The sequence below is a fragment of the Talpa occidentalis genome, unplaced genomic scaffold, assembly GCF_014898055.3.
Source record: "Talpa occidentalis isolate TD23 unplaced genomic scaffold, MPIMG_talOcc4v2.1 talOcc4.2, whole genome shotgun sequence".
NCBI classification, from domain to species: Eukaryota; Metazoa; Chordata; class Mammalia; order Eulipotyphla; family Talpidae; genus Talpa; species Talpa occidentalis.
Genome location: NW_023602073.1, coordinates 140,387,692 through 140,401,822, shown reverse-complemented (window position 1 = coordinate 140,401,822; position 14,131 = coordinate 140,387,692). Strand labels below are relative to the sequence as shown.

The 14,131-nt window shown below is 44.6% G+C and overlaps 1 protein-coding gene across 2 annotated transcripts in view; it reads right to left on the bottom strand.

The window, feature by feature from the left end:
• Window positions 1-14,131, bottom strand: part of SASH1 (SAM and SH3 domain containing 1) — a 229,628-nt gene that overhangs the window by 161,936 nt on the left and 53,561 nt on the right. The window contains exon 1 of one of the 2 annotated variants that reach the window (XM_037520542.2): window positions 12,336-12,461. The exons of the other annotated variant lie outside the window; for it this stretch is intronic. Within the exon in view, the coding sequence (XP_037376439.1) occupies window positions 12,336-12,461 (126 nt within the window). Of the gene's footprint in view, window positions 1-12,335; window positions 12,462-14,131 lie in introns of those variants that run through there. 2 annotated transcript variants of the gene reach the window in all.

The following is a 14,131-nucleotide window of genomic DNA, read 5'->3' as shown; positions in this document are numbered from 1 at the left end:
CTGAAAAGACAGAAGCTTATCAAAAGATAACGACCACCAGGAACCACTACAAGAATGCTAAAAATCTTATCCTGTCTTTTTAGAACTACACACTTTAATCCCTTATTGTCTTTCTAAACTTCCTTCTTTCTTCTATAAAAGTCATTGCTTGTTATGTAGATCACCTCCCTGATGGTGATAGACTGAGCCCACGAGCAAGCTGATTGCATTGATATTCATTGTCCCTGTGCTTTTGGAAAACATATATATATTGGTCACAAACTCAAAGAAAATTACACTCAGATTTTCACTCTTGAAGTGTGTCTGTTTGTCATTTCTTTCACCGACGCCCTGACCACCCTGCACGCTTCTCTCAACCCTGAGGTGGCCTCATCGTCTACTGCTGTGCTGGTCCGCGGCATTCCGCAAAATCTCAAATTTCTTCAGACTTTTTTTAGATGCATAATAAAGTCCCTCCCCCACTACATAAAGTTATGGAAGGACAAGTTTATTCATTACAAGTTTACAACACAATGAACCCCATTTTCAACCATATTCACCTGGAAATGGGTTTGCAGGTAGCTTTGGGCTTGGAAGGAGACACGACCATGTGATATTTTCATAACACCTTGTTCATAAGAATGAGGACCCCAAAAGAAGATGCATGACTCAGAATGAATGATTTGCTACCCTGACAGAAACAGTGGTTAATTCAAAAAAATCCCTGGGAAAATACTTTACACAAAATTCAATATAATGAAAACAGATATAGTACTTCACTGGAGTCCAGCACTCAAAAAATAAAATCATCCATTAAGTGAATGCTTTCAATATTCTGCATGTTTCTAATAAGTCAACTATTAAAAAGAATTCTTATATTAGTATGCTACTTAGTCATGAGAACTGAAAATAGCAATCTGGACACTATTTAAACAGAAAATGTGTTTTCATTCCAAATATCTTCTTGCCTCTGTGGAACCAAGCTTAGCTGCCTCCAGGAATCCTGTCTAGTCACAAGTTTTGTACATTCTCTCTTAAGTATGGAAAACATTGCAGATACCCATTTCCTAACCTGCAGGCTAATACTTTAAAGCAATGTATGCATTTATTTTTAAATTACACATTTTATAAAGCCCATTTGACCTAAATTAACTCAGTAGTTAAATTCAATTCTAAACTGAACAAATGGAATCAGACTGTCTTTCCATTTAAAGATGAAAATGAGGGGTAATCAATTCAATTCATTCTTAAGGAAACTTGGCTATTAATAGTTAGGGCCTCTCTAATGGCACAAGGGGTTAAGCATCGCACTAGGAAGCAAGTTTGATCCCCGGCCAGGGAGCTACCTACATGCTGCAGTAGACCTCTCCTGACTCGCCCGCTGCTCCCCTCAGCAGTATATTTCAGTCAGTCTGCCTGTTCTGTTCCCCACTGTGTCTCTGGTGAATCCTCTCACACCCCTGCATCTCTGGCCTGTACTCCAGTTCTTACATGCATGAATAAATAAATCTTTTTAAAAAAAGTAATAGTTAATAACTAACGTTATGCTTTCCCTGCCATATGCTCTGCACTGGTCTAGCGATTCAGGTGATCTCACTAGATGGTGCAGCCATCACCTTCATTTTACAGCTGAGGAAACTGAGGCATCGAATGGTTAAGGGACTCACCCAAGTCACATGTCCATTAAATACTGAAGCCAGTAATTGAACTCGAACAGTATGAACTACTTCCTTTACTCTTAAGAGTAAAGAAAGAAATGACCATAAGAAATGACCTTTCATTTTTCTGAGATGTTTAATTAACTTTTTGTTTCAAAATGTCTTAATTCACAGACCAAAGTTGTTACTCTTCTGATTAAAACAAAATATTTTTTATGATTACTTTTTGCTAAAGCTTCTTTTTTTTTTGTTTTAGCACTCTTTAAGACTCAAGCAAAATTGAGGGGCAGGTGCAGGGATTTGTCATGTACCTCCTACCCTACATATGCATAGCCCTTCTCTTTAGTGAAGTCCCCATAGTGACACTGACTTACAAGGAGAAATTCATGCCTGACTTTCATCCTGTTTCTGGCACAGAGTGTCAAAGCCCCTCCAGTCCTCTCAACCCCCCTACTGCTGAGCAGTAAGAGGGTCTCTGGTCATCAGGAGCCCTTTCGAGCACACCAGAGTTTGTGGTGATGAAGTGACTCAAGGTGGGACCCTGAAGAGCCTTGTGATGGGGACAGTCACCAAAAAGAGCAATACATTAGATGTTGAACTTTTAGTCTCATCCCTTTCCCGCCAAAACTCAGAGGTGAGGCGAGGTGTACTAGAGAGTTGAGTTCATTCACCAATAGCCAATGTCTTAATCAGCCATGCCTATGTAATGAAGCCTCCAATGTAATAAAGTCTTCTATGTAATGAAACCCCAAAAGAATGAGGTTCAGAGAGCTTCCGGGTTGGTGAACGTATGAGATTCAAGGAGACTGGTGTGCCCAGAAGGGCATGGAAATGCCACATCCTCCCCACATACCTTGCCCTGTCTGGCTGTTCTGGAGCTATACAGTCTTTTCTAATAAACCAATGGTCTATTAAGTAAACTGGTTGATCAAGTTAAGGAAATGGATTTCTGAGCTCTGAAGGGCTCTAGCAAATTAATTATACCTGAAGAAAGGGTCCTGAGAACTTTCTCACCATCCATTCTATAGAAGTCAATCAGTGACACAGGTAACCTGGACCTAGGAGTGGGATCTGAAGTTGGGGCACTCTTGTGGGAGTGAGTGCTTAGCCTATGGAATTTGACACTACCTCTAGGTAAGCAGAATTGAGCTACATTTGTGGGCTACCCACCCAGTGTCCACAAAAACTGGGGATGATGTATTGGTCCCAATTAAAACAAAACAAAACACAGTATCCACACCAAAGTAACTTGGTGCATTTGGTAGTTTTGCATTCGTTACAATAATGAACCTAAATTGACACTCCTGTCCAAAGTTTATGAACCATTTTAAAAATGGGAATAGGAAGCTGTTACAGAGAAATTATATCATTTGTCTCACTTGAACTGGACCAAAAAACCTTTGAATTGAGCCAAAAGCAATTGTTTTAAGAAACCATCAGGCACACAATTGTTTGAGAAGTCATCTAGACCAAGAGAACTGATAAGGACTTTCAGCTGCAGGACAGATTCAGGTTTTTTTTTTTTTATTCTAGAAAATCAGTAACCAATCATATATAGACAAGAATAGCTTAAGCTCATCAACACTTAACTCTTTAACCACTTGCCTCATTTTTCTTTTCCTCCCATACCCCCCACCCCCACCAACATCTTTATTCTGCTTGGAGAGACATGACTCTTTGTACTTGGACTAGCAAATATTTGATTCCAAATAAATGCAATATGCTTTTTTAATTGCCCCCTGAAATTTTAGGTTGACATACCATAATTATCCCAAGTACAAAGTTTACACTGCAGTTCACTGAGTAGTCTACAGTCTATGGGCTTGGACGAGTTTATAAGGACAAGGATCTACCATCAAAGTCTCCAGTGCTCCACCCATTCACCTTCCCTCTCCCTTAACCTCTGGCAACCACTGATCTTCTCACTGTCTCCATACTTTCGTCTTTCAAGGAATGTCATACAGTCAGAATCCAGAGCCTCTTCAGATTGACTTTTTTCACTTAAAACATATATCTAAGGTTCCTTGATTTTGATGACTTGATAACTAACTTTGTTTTAGTACTGAATAATATATATTCCATTGTTTTGATGTACCATGATTTATTACCCACTCACTTACTGAAAGGCATCTTGGTTGCTTCCAAGTTTTGGCAATTTTGAATAAAGCTACTATAAACATGTATGTGCAAGCCTTTGTGAGAGCATAGTTTTTAACTCTTCTGGGTAAATCCTAAGAACTGCCGGATGAAAGGGTAAAGTATATTTAAGTATTTTAAGAAATCATCTAGGGCCTCCCTAGTGGTACAAGGGTTAAAGTATCAGCTATCAAGCTATTCGCAGCTACTGTGGCATGAGTTCAATCCCCAGCCAGGGAGGTGACCCACATGACGCAGCAGACCTCTCCTGTCTCGCCCACTGCTCCCCTCAGCAGTGTATTTCAGTAGATCCTCCTGTTCTGTTCCCCACTCTGTCTCCAGTGAATCCTCTCACCTCTGCACCTCTGGCCTACACCCCAGTTCTTGTATGTATAAATAAATAAAAATAGATCTTTTAAAAAAAAGCAATCATCGGGCCTCCCCGGTGGCGCAGTGGTTGAGCGCTGGGTTGCGAAGCTGCCCGCGGCCTCTGCGGCGCCGGTTCGATCCCCGGCTGCTCCCCGGCCACCAGAGGAGGGTCCCACATGGCGCGCAGACCTCTCCTGCCGCCCGCTGCTCCCCTCAGCAGTGTACTTCGGTCCTTCTGCCTGCTCTGCTCCCCGCTATGGCTCTGGTGAATTCTCTCACCCTCCCGCGCTTCTGACTGTACCCAGTGCATGTATAAACAAAACAAACAAACAAATAAATAAATAAAACATGCCTCTATAAAAAAAAAAAAAAAGCAATCATCAAGCCACCTTTCTAAGTGACTACCATTTTGGCATTCCTACCTGTGAAGAATGACAATTGCTATTGCTCTACATTCGCATCAGCTTTTGGTTCTGTCAGTGCTTCAGATTGTGGGCATTGTTACAGGTATGTATGAAACTCACTGCTGGTCTCACTTAAATATTTTTTCTACCCTGTGCATTTTCAAACAAGGAAATTTATAAAATTGTTGATAGTTTTTAAGTGAAATCTTTATAAATCATCTGAAAATAGATATGAGCTGTAGTGAAGATATATATTCTTAAACTATTAAACTCCTTTCTTCTTCAAATAACTTAATATTAAAACACTATTTTTAAAAGACCCCTTAAGAGCATATAAGTATTTTTTTAACCACTGAAAAAGAATTTGGTTGAAAGTAAGACCTAGGCAAATATACAAAGACCAACAAAAATCAACTAAGATAAATTCATAAAATAACTAGGGATAAGGACACATATTAAGGTTTTTAATTTTGTTCTTCACTGGCACTTTCAGTTAAAATTACAATTATATTCATTTGTCTTTCATTTTTAATTCCACCATCATCTGCATGCCAGGAAAGAGAATGAAGTCACAGCAGGCCCCTGAGTGACAAGCACACTGGATTACCCCCATGCTCTCCTTTCCACAAAACCAAACTAACAAACTGGATGAAGCACCAGAAGCAACTCTGAGTCCAACCTGCTGACAGATATCCCAAGCAAAGGGTGGACACACAGAGCAATAGTCTCAAGAGCAAGCATTAAAAATTCTCACCCATGCCCTTAGAAAGGTGAAAGAAAACCTTGATCTCTTCAGAAGAGAAAAAAAATACCGATTACACAGGGGAAAAGCTATCCCATTATCAAGGTTTTGTCTTCTGAGTCTCAGAGGTACCATATGCCTGGGACTCAGTCTCCATGATGAAGTCACCTGCATCACATGACTTGACAAGCAAGAAAAGATACAAAAAATAGGTTATCTCTATCTATCTCACCTCATAAAGAATGAATGCTACGCAGTGAAATGTATTATGGAACAAAAGAAGGGACACGAGACAGCTGGCTAGGAGCAGTTAATGTGAAATGGACCCATTATTCCTGGGTCTTATTACCAAAACTCAGTTAATAAATGAGCATGCCATCTGAAAAATGACAAATCCATGTGGTCACAAAAATTTTACCTTAGAATTAGTCTGAAGGTTTGGTTAATTCTTACAGTCTTAGACCAGACTAACTGGTATTAAACAGTATAGTTAATTCTCAGTATCTTAACCTCTATCCATTTAAATTCACTGTTTTTCCTATTGTGTGACAGGTAAGCACACCTTATGTCACAGTGAGGTTAAGATACTTTAAGTCTGAAGCAGAAAGCAGCCTAAAAAAAGAGTACATTCGATAAATGACTAGTTATAGGTTATCCTCTTAAGCACTCTGTAAAACAGAGCTTCAGATTTGCTTATGAATCATTTTACATGATTATGTCCCTCAACTTCACTGTCTGCTAGAATCAGCTATTGAACCATGAAATTAAAAATCATTTTATTATAGCATATGTGCATGCTGTTAAACAATTATTCTTCTTTGTAGCGCTGGTTCGATTCCTGGCTGGCCAGGGAGATTCCCACATGGCACAGCAGACCACACCTGTCGCACCCACAGCTCCCCTCAGCAGTATATTTCGTCAGTCTGCCTGTTCTGTTCCCCGATCTGTCTCGGTGAATCCTCTCCCCTTCTACACCTTTGGCCTGTACCCCAGCTCTTTTATAAAAATAAATAAATCCTTAAAATAAAATAAAATATATATTCTTTCTAATATACAACACAACAAAATTATAAGACATACAAAATTTCTTGCATTAATCCAGCTGACTCTTGAGCTTAAAAGAATGATCATTGGGGCCTCCCTGGTGGCACAAGAGGTTAAGCATCGCACTATGAATCGATCTGAAGCCTCTACAGCATGAGTTCGATCCCCGGCCAGCCAGGGAGCAACACAAATGGTGAAGCAGACCTCTTCTGTCTTGCCCGCTGCTCCCCTCAGCAGTGTGTTTCAGTCAGTCTGCCTGTTCTGCTCCCCACTCTGTCTCTGGTGGAGCCTCTCACTACAACCTCCACCCCGCATCTTTGGCCTGTACACCAGCTCTTGTATGCATAAATAAAATCTTAAAAAAAAAAAAAAAAGAATGATCAAAAGAAAGCTGCCATGGTGCAATCCTTGATTACTTGCAGATACTTAGTAAAATATAACCTGTGACAGATAGCTGAAAAGTTTCATAAACCTTTAGGGCAGGATCTCATCTTCTCTTGCCTGGATCACTCAAGTAGTCTTTTCTTCCAAAGCCGTTGCTAACCCATCACCAGAATACACAGAAGTGATCATGTCACATGCAATTTTGAAAACCCTGCCACCGCTTCATATGACCTCAGCACTACAGACCTGCCCCCCACTGAGTGGTCTGTGCTCTCCCATCTTTGTTCTACTTGACTCTGCCCACAAAGTCCTTCCTCTGTAACCCTTACTGGGAAACATCTGAGAAGTCCTACTTACTGCCAGGGCCCAAATCCAAGGGCGATTCTGGGGCCGGGCTTCCCAGCACCCTTCCGTGGCTCTGTGTTCTTCTTGCCCTGCTGCTCCAGGTTGCTGTGTCCACCACACAGTTGGGTTGATATTTATAGTAAAGATGGTGGGGCTGCTGCTGTTTTTCTCTCTAAAACTATACCTTTCTGGAAGCCAGAGGCATGTGTCCTACTACAGCATGAACAAATATTTAGCTTAACAGTTAAAGCAACAAGATTGACAGCCAATGAATGTCTCAACAGACATAGGATAGAATGAATTACAAAACTGCACGAAGAGTTCATTTCAGGGAAATAATAAGTCATGAAGTCTCCCAGTGCCTCCATGTATTCTCTGTGTGATTTAGGACACACATATTTACCTTGACCCTGTAAAAGAGGGACAGTTAATACCCACGGGTGTCAATCAGGGCATCAAGGAAGGGGAGTATGGGATTGCCCAGCACAGCACCCAACCCAGGAGAGTGACCACCTCCTCCTCTCCGGCCTACGTAACTGCTTCCTATCTTTAGAAGTTGCAATAAGCAATGGAGACTAAGGTGTGAAAAGTCTGTCAAGGAGTGAAGGAAACAGAGAACGTCAAATGAAGCAAGGGAGCCAAAGGAGTGCATCAAAGGTCACTTTACTCCAGGGGTGTCTAGACAGCAAAAGATTTGGTGACACACATGCCTGCAGATTTACGAAAGTCTTTGTCTTTGGCAGGGAACTGGGAATGAGGACTGCATTTTCCCCCTAACACCTCCTCTGTGACCTTGAGCCTTTCCCTGCCTCCCCTGTAATGTAGGGACTAAAGAGCTCACTTCCAAGGTCTCTTGGTCCCTCCTGCTATATCACCCTGCAACCTCTCCACATCCAAAAGCCAAGTAGCTTTCAGTTGGCAAACAACATACAACATTAAGATGAAGTCAGACTATTTCAAACTGGGGTTGACTCTCGAATTCCAGGCCCTAAAATTAAGTCATTAGCTGATGGGCTTAAAGGAAGCCTCTCAAGGAATATGTAAAGTACAGCTTTCTAAGGAGTTTCCATGTAAAAGAACCCTGGGGAGCTCCCTAACATCACCCCACCCCCACTCTTTGCCAAAAACCACAAAAGGGTTTTTAAACACTAGACTTCAGCAAATAGGATGAATGTTACACCTTTGTGAAGCTGCATATTTTTCCATAGTCCGCATAGAAATCAGAGTTGGGGAAGTCGGAGTGTCTTCATACAAAGCGTATTTTCTAAGCATTGCTAGGAAATGGGTGGACACAGTAGGAACAGAGGAAATTTAAGGGTTGGGGGAGGTGCATCTTACAGGATCTGGCAAACAATAGGCATTTACGAACTCCATACCTCTCCCTTCCCAGTGAACAAGCAGCTTTAAAGGCCTGGCTCAGTCTTTTTTTTTTTTTAAGATTTATTTAATTATGCATACAAGAACTGGGGTACAGGCCAGAGGTGCTGGGGGGGAGGGGTTAGAGGACTCACCAGAGACAGAGTGGGGAACAGAACAGGCAGACTAACTGAAATACACTGCTGAGGGGAGCAGCTGGAGAGTCAGGAGAGGTCTGCTACGCCATGTGAGTCAGCAATCTGGCTGGCCAGGAATTGAACTCATGCTGCAGTGGCTGCAGATAGCCTCACAAGGCCCCAGGCCTGGCTAAGTCTTAAGAGATAATCAAATTCTGGAGGAAAAACTTCAAAACAGTCAAAATTTACCAAATGAACACTTAGTGATGAAAAACTGATCCATCTTATCTAACCTTATCTAATAATCTTAGCAATTCTGACTCTTAAAAACAACTACTCTTTCCCACCAGAAAAAAAGGGGAGGGGAATGTTGTGTCTGCAACAAGTAGTAAAAATAAGAAAGTGAAATCCCAAAGAATTCTAACTCTTTTTGTACTTCTGAGCAGAAGTCTAAGCATGTCATCGTGAAAGGTGACACACTTTGAAATCTCAGGCAGACCACATGATGCTGCGTTTGAGAACAGAACTGCACATTTCACAAGAACACCATGGTTTAATTGCTCGGGGTTTACAAACATTTCGCAACTTACCATTACCATTTCCACAGTAAGTGCCAGAATTTTAGCTTGCATGATGATGAAATTGCCCAAGTGGGAGCTTCAGCATGAGCAGAATTTATTAATGTCTTTATAAATGCACCCCATTATAAAAGGCACACGAGTCTTTACAGAGGAGTGTTTTGATGTGGCTCCTGCATTTAAAAAGTACATACTTTTTTCTTTTTTTTCATTCAATAAAACCATGTTCTCAGCGCCCAATAAATCCCAGGCACTGGAGATAGAAAAATGAGTAAAACACTAACCCTGCCCTCCAGGCACTAGACAGCGTTTCTCATAAGCTCATTTTCTCTTAATTCCATATCTATCTACATATTCACATATTAGCATTTATTCATTCTAGCATGGCTCAAACATTTGCCTGCCACAAATTATACTATTATTTCTTCTCTAAATAAGCATTTTGTTAACAACAATTTAAAAGCAACTAGTTGGTGCTGAACCATGCAGGACAGAATTAATTTAAATGCAAATGTGTCCTAATAGACTCAACAACTATTCCCTATTTACAGAGATCTATGACTCCGAGGCTCCACCCTCCCCTGGGTTAGAACCACAAAATCCCCAGAGCGTGGGTACCCGGTGCCTCTCACTGTGCTCTCCCCTGTTCCGTGTTGTCGTTGGAAAAGGGAATCTCTGCCAGTTCGCCTAAAAAGTTTTAAACTAATAGACTTTGAGGTTTGATTTTTACAGTTGGAAGAGTCTGAAAAATAAAGACAGTCCTGTGCCTGACATCTGCTAAGAATGTTTGGATGTGTAATTCTCCCACTACATCTACTCCCCTCAAGTTCAGTGCTGGGGAAAGAAAAAAAAAAAAAAAAAAAAAAAACCTTCTAAACAGCATATTCCCCAAACGCCACACATAACTGAATTTCTACTATGTTGATCTGGGATGTCTAACCCTGCAGTCTCCTGGCACCGAGCTGCCAACTGGCGGGTGACTGAGAACTAGGGTGCAGCCTGACATCACCACCAACGTATAGGTGCCATTGGTTGAGTCACCTCACCTATTTAGGCTGACATGAACACAAACTTCCTTATTTTAAATATAATATGAAGGAAATGGAGTGTTTTATCTCAGAACAGAGAAAGGCAACAGTCCATTTTGTGTCTTGCCCTATTTCCCTGCAGATGCAATTTCTTACAGACACTTGGAGAGCAGTTTTCTAACAGCAGGATGAAGAGTCTTCCTTCTAGCCTGAGGACAGGCTAGCCTGAGGACAGGCTAGAAGGGGTACAGAGGAGAGGTAACCTATGTCTTCTTCACCTAAATTTCACTGAGGAACTATCTTGATGTCCAAGTTTACCCCAAAGTAAAATTCAGACCAAGGTGTCTAAGGAAGACACGAGTGCACATAAGCTGTGTGGGATAAGCTTGATATTCTTTCCTGCCTCAATGCTGGTTCTGTAAGAAGTGCACATTTCCTTTTCTCTTGAATCTGCACCTTCAATAACAGGTTTGAGCTTCCCCAGCCCCACCCCAGCTTTTGACTCAAAGATCATTCAGCTACAACTGGCCCAACATAGCTGGAAACTGCCAAAGAGGGGAAAGCAAATCTCCCAAAAGGGCCACCTCTCAATCTCCCCTCCAAAAGACCTCTGGGCCCACACTTCCCTTTAAGTGAGACCCTACAAAGCTCTAGTGAGGGATGCAAAGTGATGTTCACAAACCAGTCTGCTCAGTGACTGAAAGTTTACAGAGCCAGATCTCAGCAAAAAATAACAAGATGAACTTCCTGCTTGAAATATTCATTGGGTTTTCTGGAATTTTACTGAAGGACCATATTCCTGAGTGGTGTTGAACACTACTTAAGTAGATATTTAATATTTAGATTCATATATATAAATTGAAGACACATACACACTTAAAATTCTAGAGAATGTGAAGGACTGAAATATTTGACAACCTTCCCTGGCTTCTCTGGATGGGAATAATCACAAATAATGATGCAAACCTGAAAACAGGAAAACTGAAAATTCAACTGGTATCTGGAAAGATGAGACAGACTTTGCAGGAGGGAATTTATTGAGCACCTACTATACATCAGACAGTGTAATGAGCACTGCATATACATCAACTTAGCTAAATCTCAGAAAACCTAAAAAGAAAGTCTTCTTTGCCTCATTTTTCAGGTGGTGAACCTGGAGATCAGAGGAGCTAAACACCTTGGCCAAGTTTAGGAGGCCGGTGAAAGGGGAAAACCGGGAGCTAACCCAGGCGAATTCACTCCCAAGCCCAGTAGCTTAAGCAACAGTGCTCATCATTCCCAACTAGTTTATTTCTAGAAAATACATCTTCCATGAGGAAAACGAAAGATCCCAAAGTAAATCCAGAGCCCTAACCCATCACCTCAGCATCTACCAATTCCAACTCTTTAGATTAAAATTGACATTTTTTGTGGATTACGAGGTCTGACTGTCATACCCCCAAGCCCTGATTCCAGTCTACCTGCCAAGCTAAGGCTCCATCACAGCAAATCTATGAATGCCCCAAAGCACTAAATCCTGAGCAAGTTAAAGCCTCACCCTCCATGCCTAAGAACTCTTTTTTAGAAATTATGCCAAATCTACGGGTGATGTTAAAACGTTTCTGGGCTCTTCAAACTACATGACAACACAGATTTCACAAAACAAGTCCTAGAGTTCTTAGTCCCAAAATATATCAACAGTCAACAAATACTCTGGGAATCCACAAGTTGAAAAACTGCAAGCAAACAGACTGAGCAACTCTGGGGCGGCGCTGGAGAAGAGATGGTTGTTTTTCTCTCGCCATCAGACAACAAATGAAGAGATAAACATCAAGAACGTCAGCCTCTTCCCAAACCCCACTGCGAGCGCACCTCGGCCAAATACAATTTATTGACATGGATTCTCTGAAGGACTCTTTCTAGCTTTCTCCACGCCAACTCCTCAGCAGGTGTCCCAGATTCAACTGTTGCATATCCCCCCGATTGTTTAAAAAACATCTTTGATGGGCTCTGTGGCTGGTTATTTTTTAATTAGGGTTTGAAATCCTATACGGGGTGGACTTAACCCCCTGAGACCCGCAGCCAGGGCGGGTCGCCTCCGGGCAGCGGGCTGGCCAAATGGCGAGCGCCCCGGGAGCCCGGGCGGCCCGGGGGCGACGCGCCCTCCCCGCGCCTCCCCGGCGCCAGGTAACTCACCAGGATGCCCATCACGTCGGTCCAGAGCCGGGAGAACGCCTCGGACAGGCCCGCGCCCTCCTGGGGGTCCGGCGCGGGCTGGGGCTCGGGCTCGGGCTCGGGGCCGGCTGCCCCCGCGTCCTCCATGGCCGCGTCCCGCGCGCCGGCCGTGCGTCCGGGTCCCCGGGGCGCCGCGGTCCCGCACCCCCAAACCCCCGCACCCCCGAGCGCCCGGCCCCCGGCGCCGGTCCCCGCCCGCCGCGTCACGGAGCCGCGCCCCCGCGCCGCATGCCCGGCGACTTGGGGGCCCCTCGCCGGCGCCCGCACCCCGGCTCCAGGGGGCGGCGGGCAGCGCGACTGACAACTCCAGAAACTTTCCCACCCGGGCCCGGGCCGGCCGCCGGGGAGCAGGAGGCAAAGTTCGCACCACTGAGTTTCCCGGCGGGGAAGCCGCGCCGCCCCGGAGCCGCGCACCCCACGGCCGCGGCGCCTCTCCAGGGCCGGGCACCCCCGGGCCAGGGCGCGCGCCCCGCGTCTCGCGGCACGTCCCGGCAGGACCCCGCCGGGGGCCGCGCGGCGCCCCGGGAAGGTGCGGGGAACTCCCGGGACCCCTCTCTTCAGAATGAGCTCTTCCAGCTCCACATGACTCCCTCTCCCCCCGACGCGGCAGAGAGCGTTTAGCAACAAAAGGTGCTCTGATGTCAGGCGCTCGCATGGAAATGAGCCTCCGACGGGAGAACAAATCGCCTGTTGAAAGAGCAGCCGCGCGGCCGGCTCCCGCCGGCACCGCTTTCCCGTCGCGCTGTTCACCGGGGCGTTTGGGTCCCAGAAACTCGAGAAAGTTAATGTTTAAAAACGCGCCTCCTGCCCCGAGCTCACCAGGAGCCAGGGGGCCTTACAGTCCCCAGCTCGCCCCTCGCCAGGTCCCGCGCGCTCGGGCGCTGCAGGCATCGCAGCCCTGCCCGGCCGGCCCGCGGGGAGACGCAGGCGCGAGCGCTTGGCACGAGCCCCCGTTTGGATCGTTTTTCTGTTTGGGGGACATTTTGGTTCCCGGGAGCCCGCCATGCCGGGCCTTGCTGGGGGTTCGGCTAATTAGGGGAAATGTGCTTTGGGCTCTCATGGTTCCTGGACACGAAGGACAGACGAAGTTCCAGTTTCAAGGCTCAGTGTCATGGTGGCACCGGGGAGCGGGTCACACTTGGCACCCCGTGCGTATTTTTCCAAGGGCAAGATCCACGACCGATTTATTTTATGAGGGAACTAGCCCCCGCGAGGCTGTCTCCTTTTGTGATGCTTTCTTTAAAAGCCACCCAGAAAATCTGCCCTTGGAGATACTTGTCACGTTGGGTTTGGTGACTGGTCACTTGGTGAAACGAGGTGGAGAAAACAAGGAACCTGTCCCCCCCATCAATTTCCCCCCCATTGTTAAAGAGTTGAGTTATCCTGAATGCAGGGGAGGGGCCCCAGAGAGCGCCCCTGCTTGTTCTAGAAGCCGCTTCTGTTGTTTTTCCTTCTGAGCCCACATGAAAAGGGGATAAGAGCAAGTCTTTGAAATCTCCCTACTATGTCCCTCTCATTTCTGGCAACACCCATCCATGCAGACAGCCCAACAGATATTACAGGAACGTTCCAAATATATATATAAACTTTTTCACATGATTTGTTTATAAACAAATCCCAATGACAATATTTTCGAAAGGAAATAAAAAGAACGTTTCCCTTGAAAGCAAAGAGACATGATGTTATACTGGAAGGCGCACTGGGCCACCAGACACTATCACCGGCCTGGTGCTGCCCTCCGGGACACAAGCAGGACT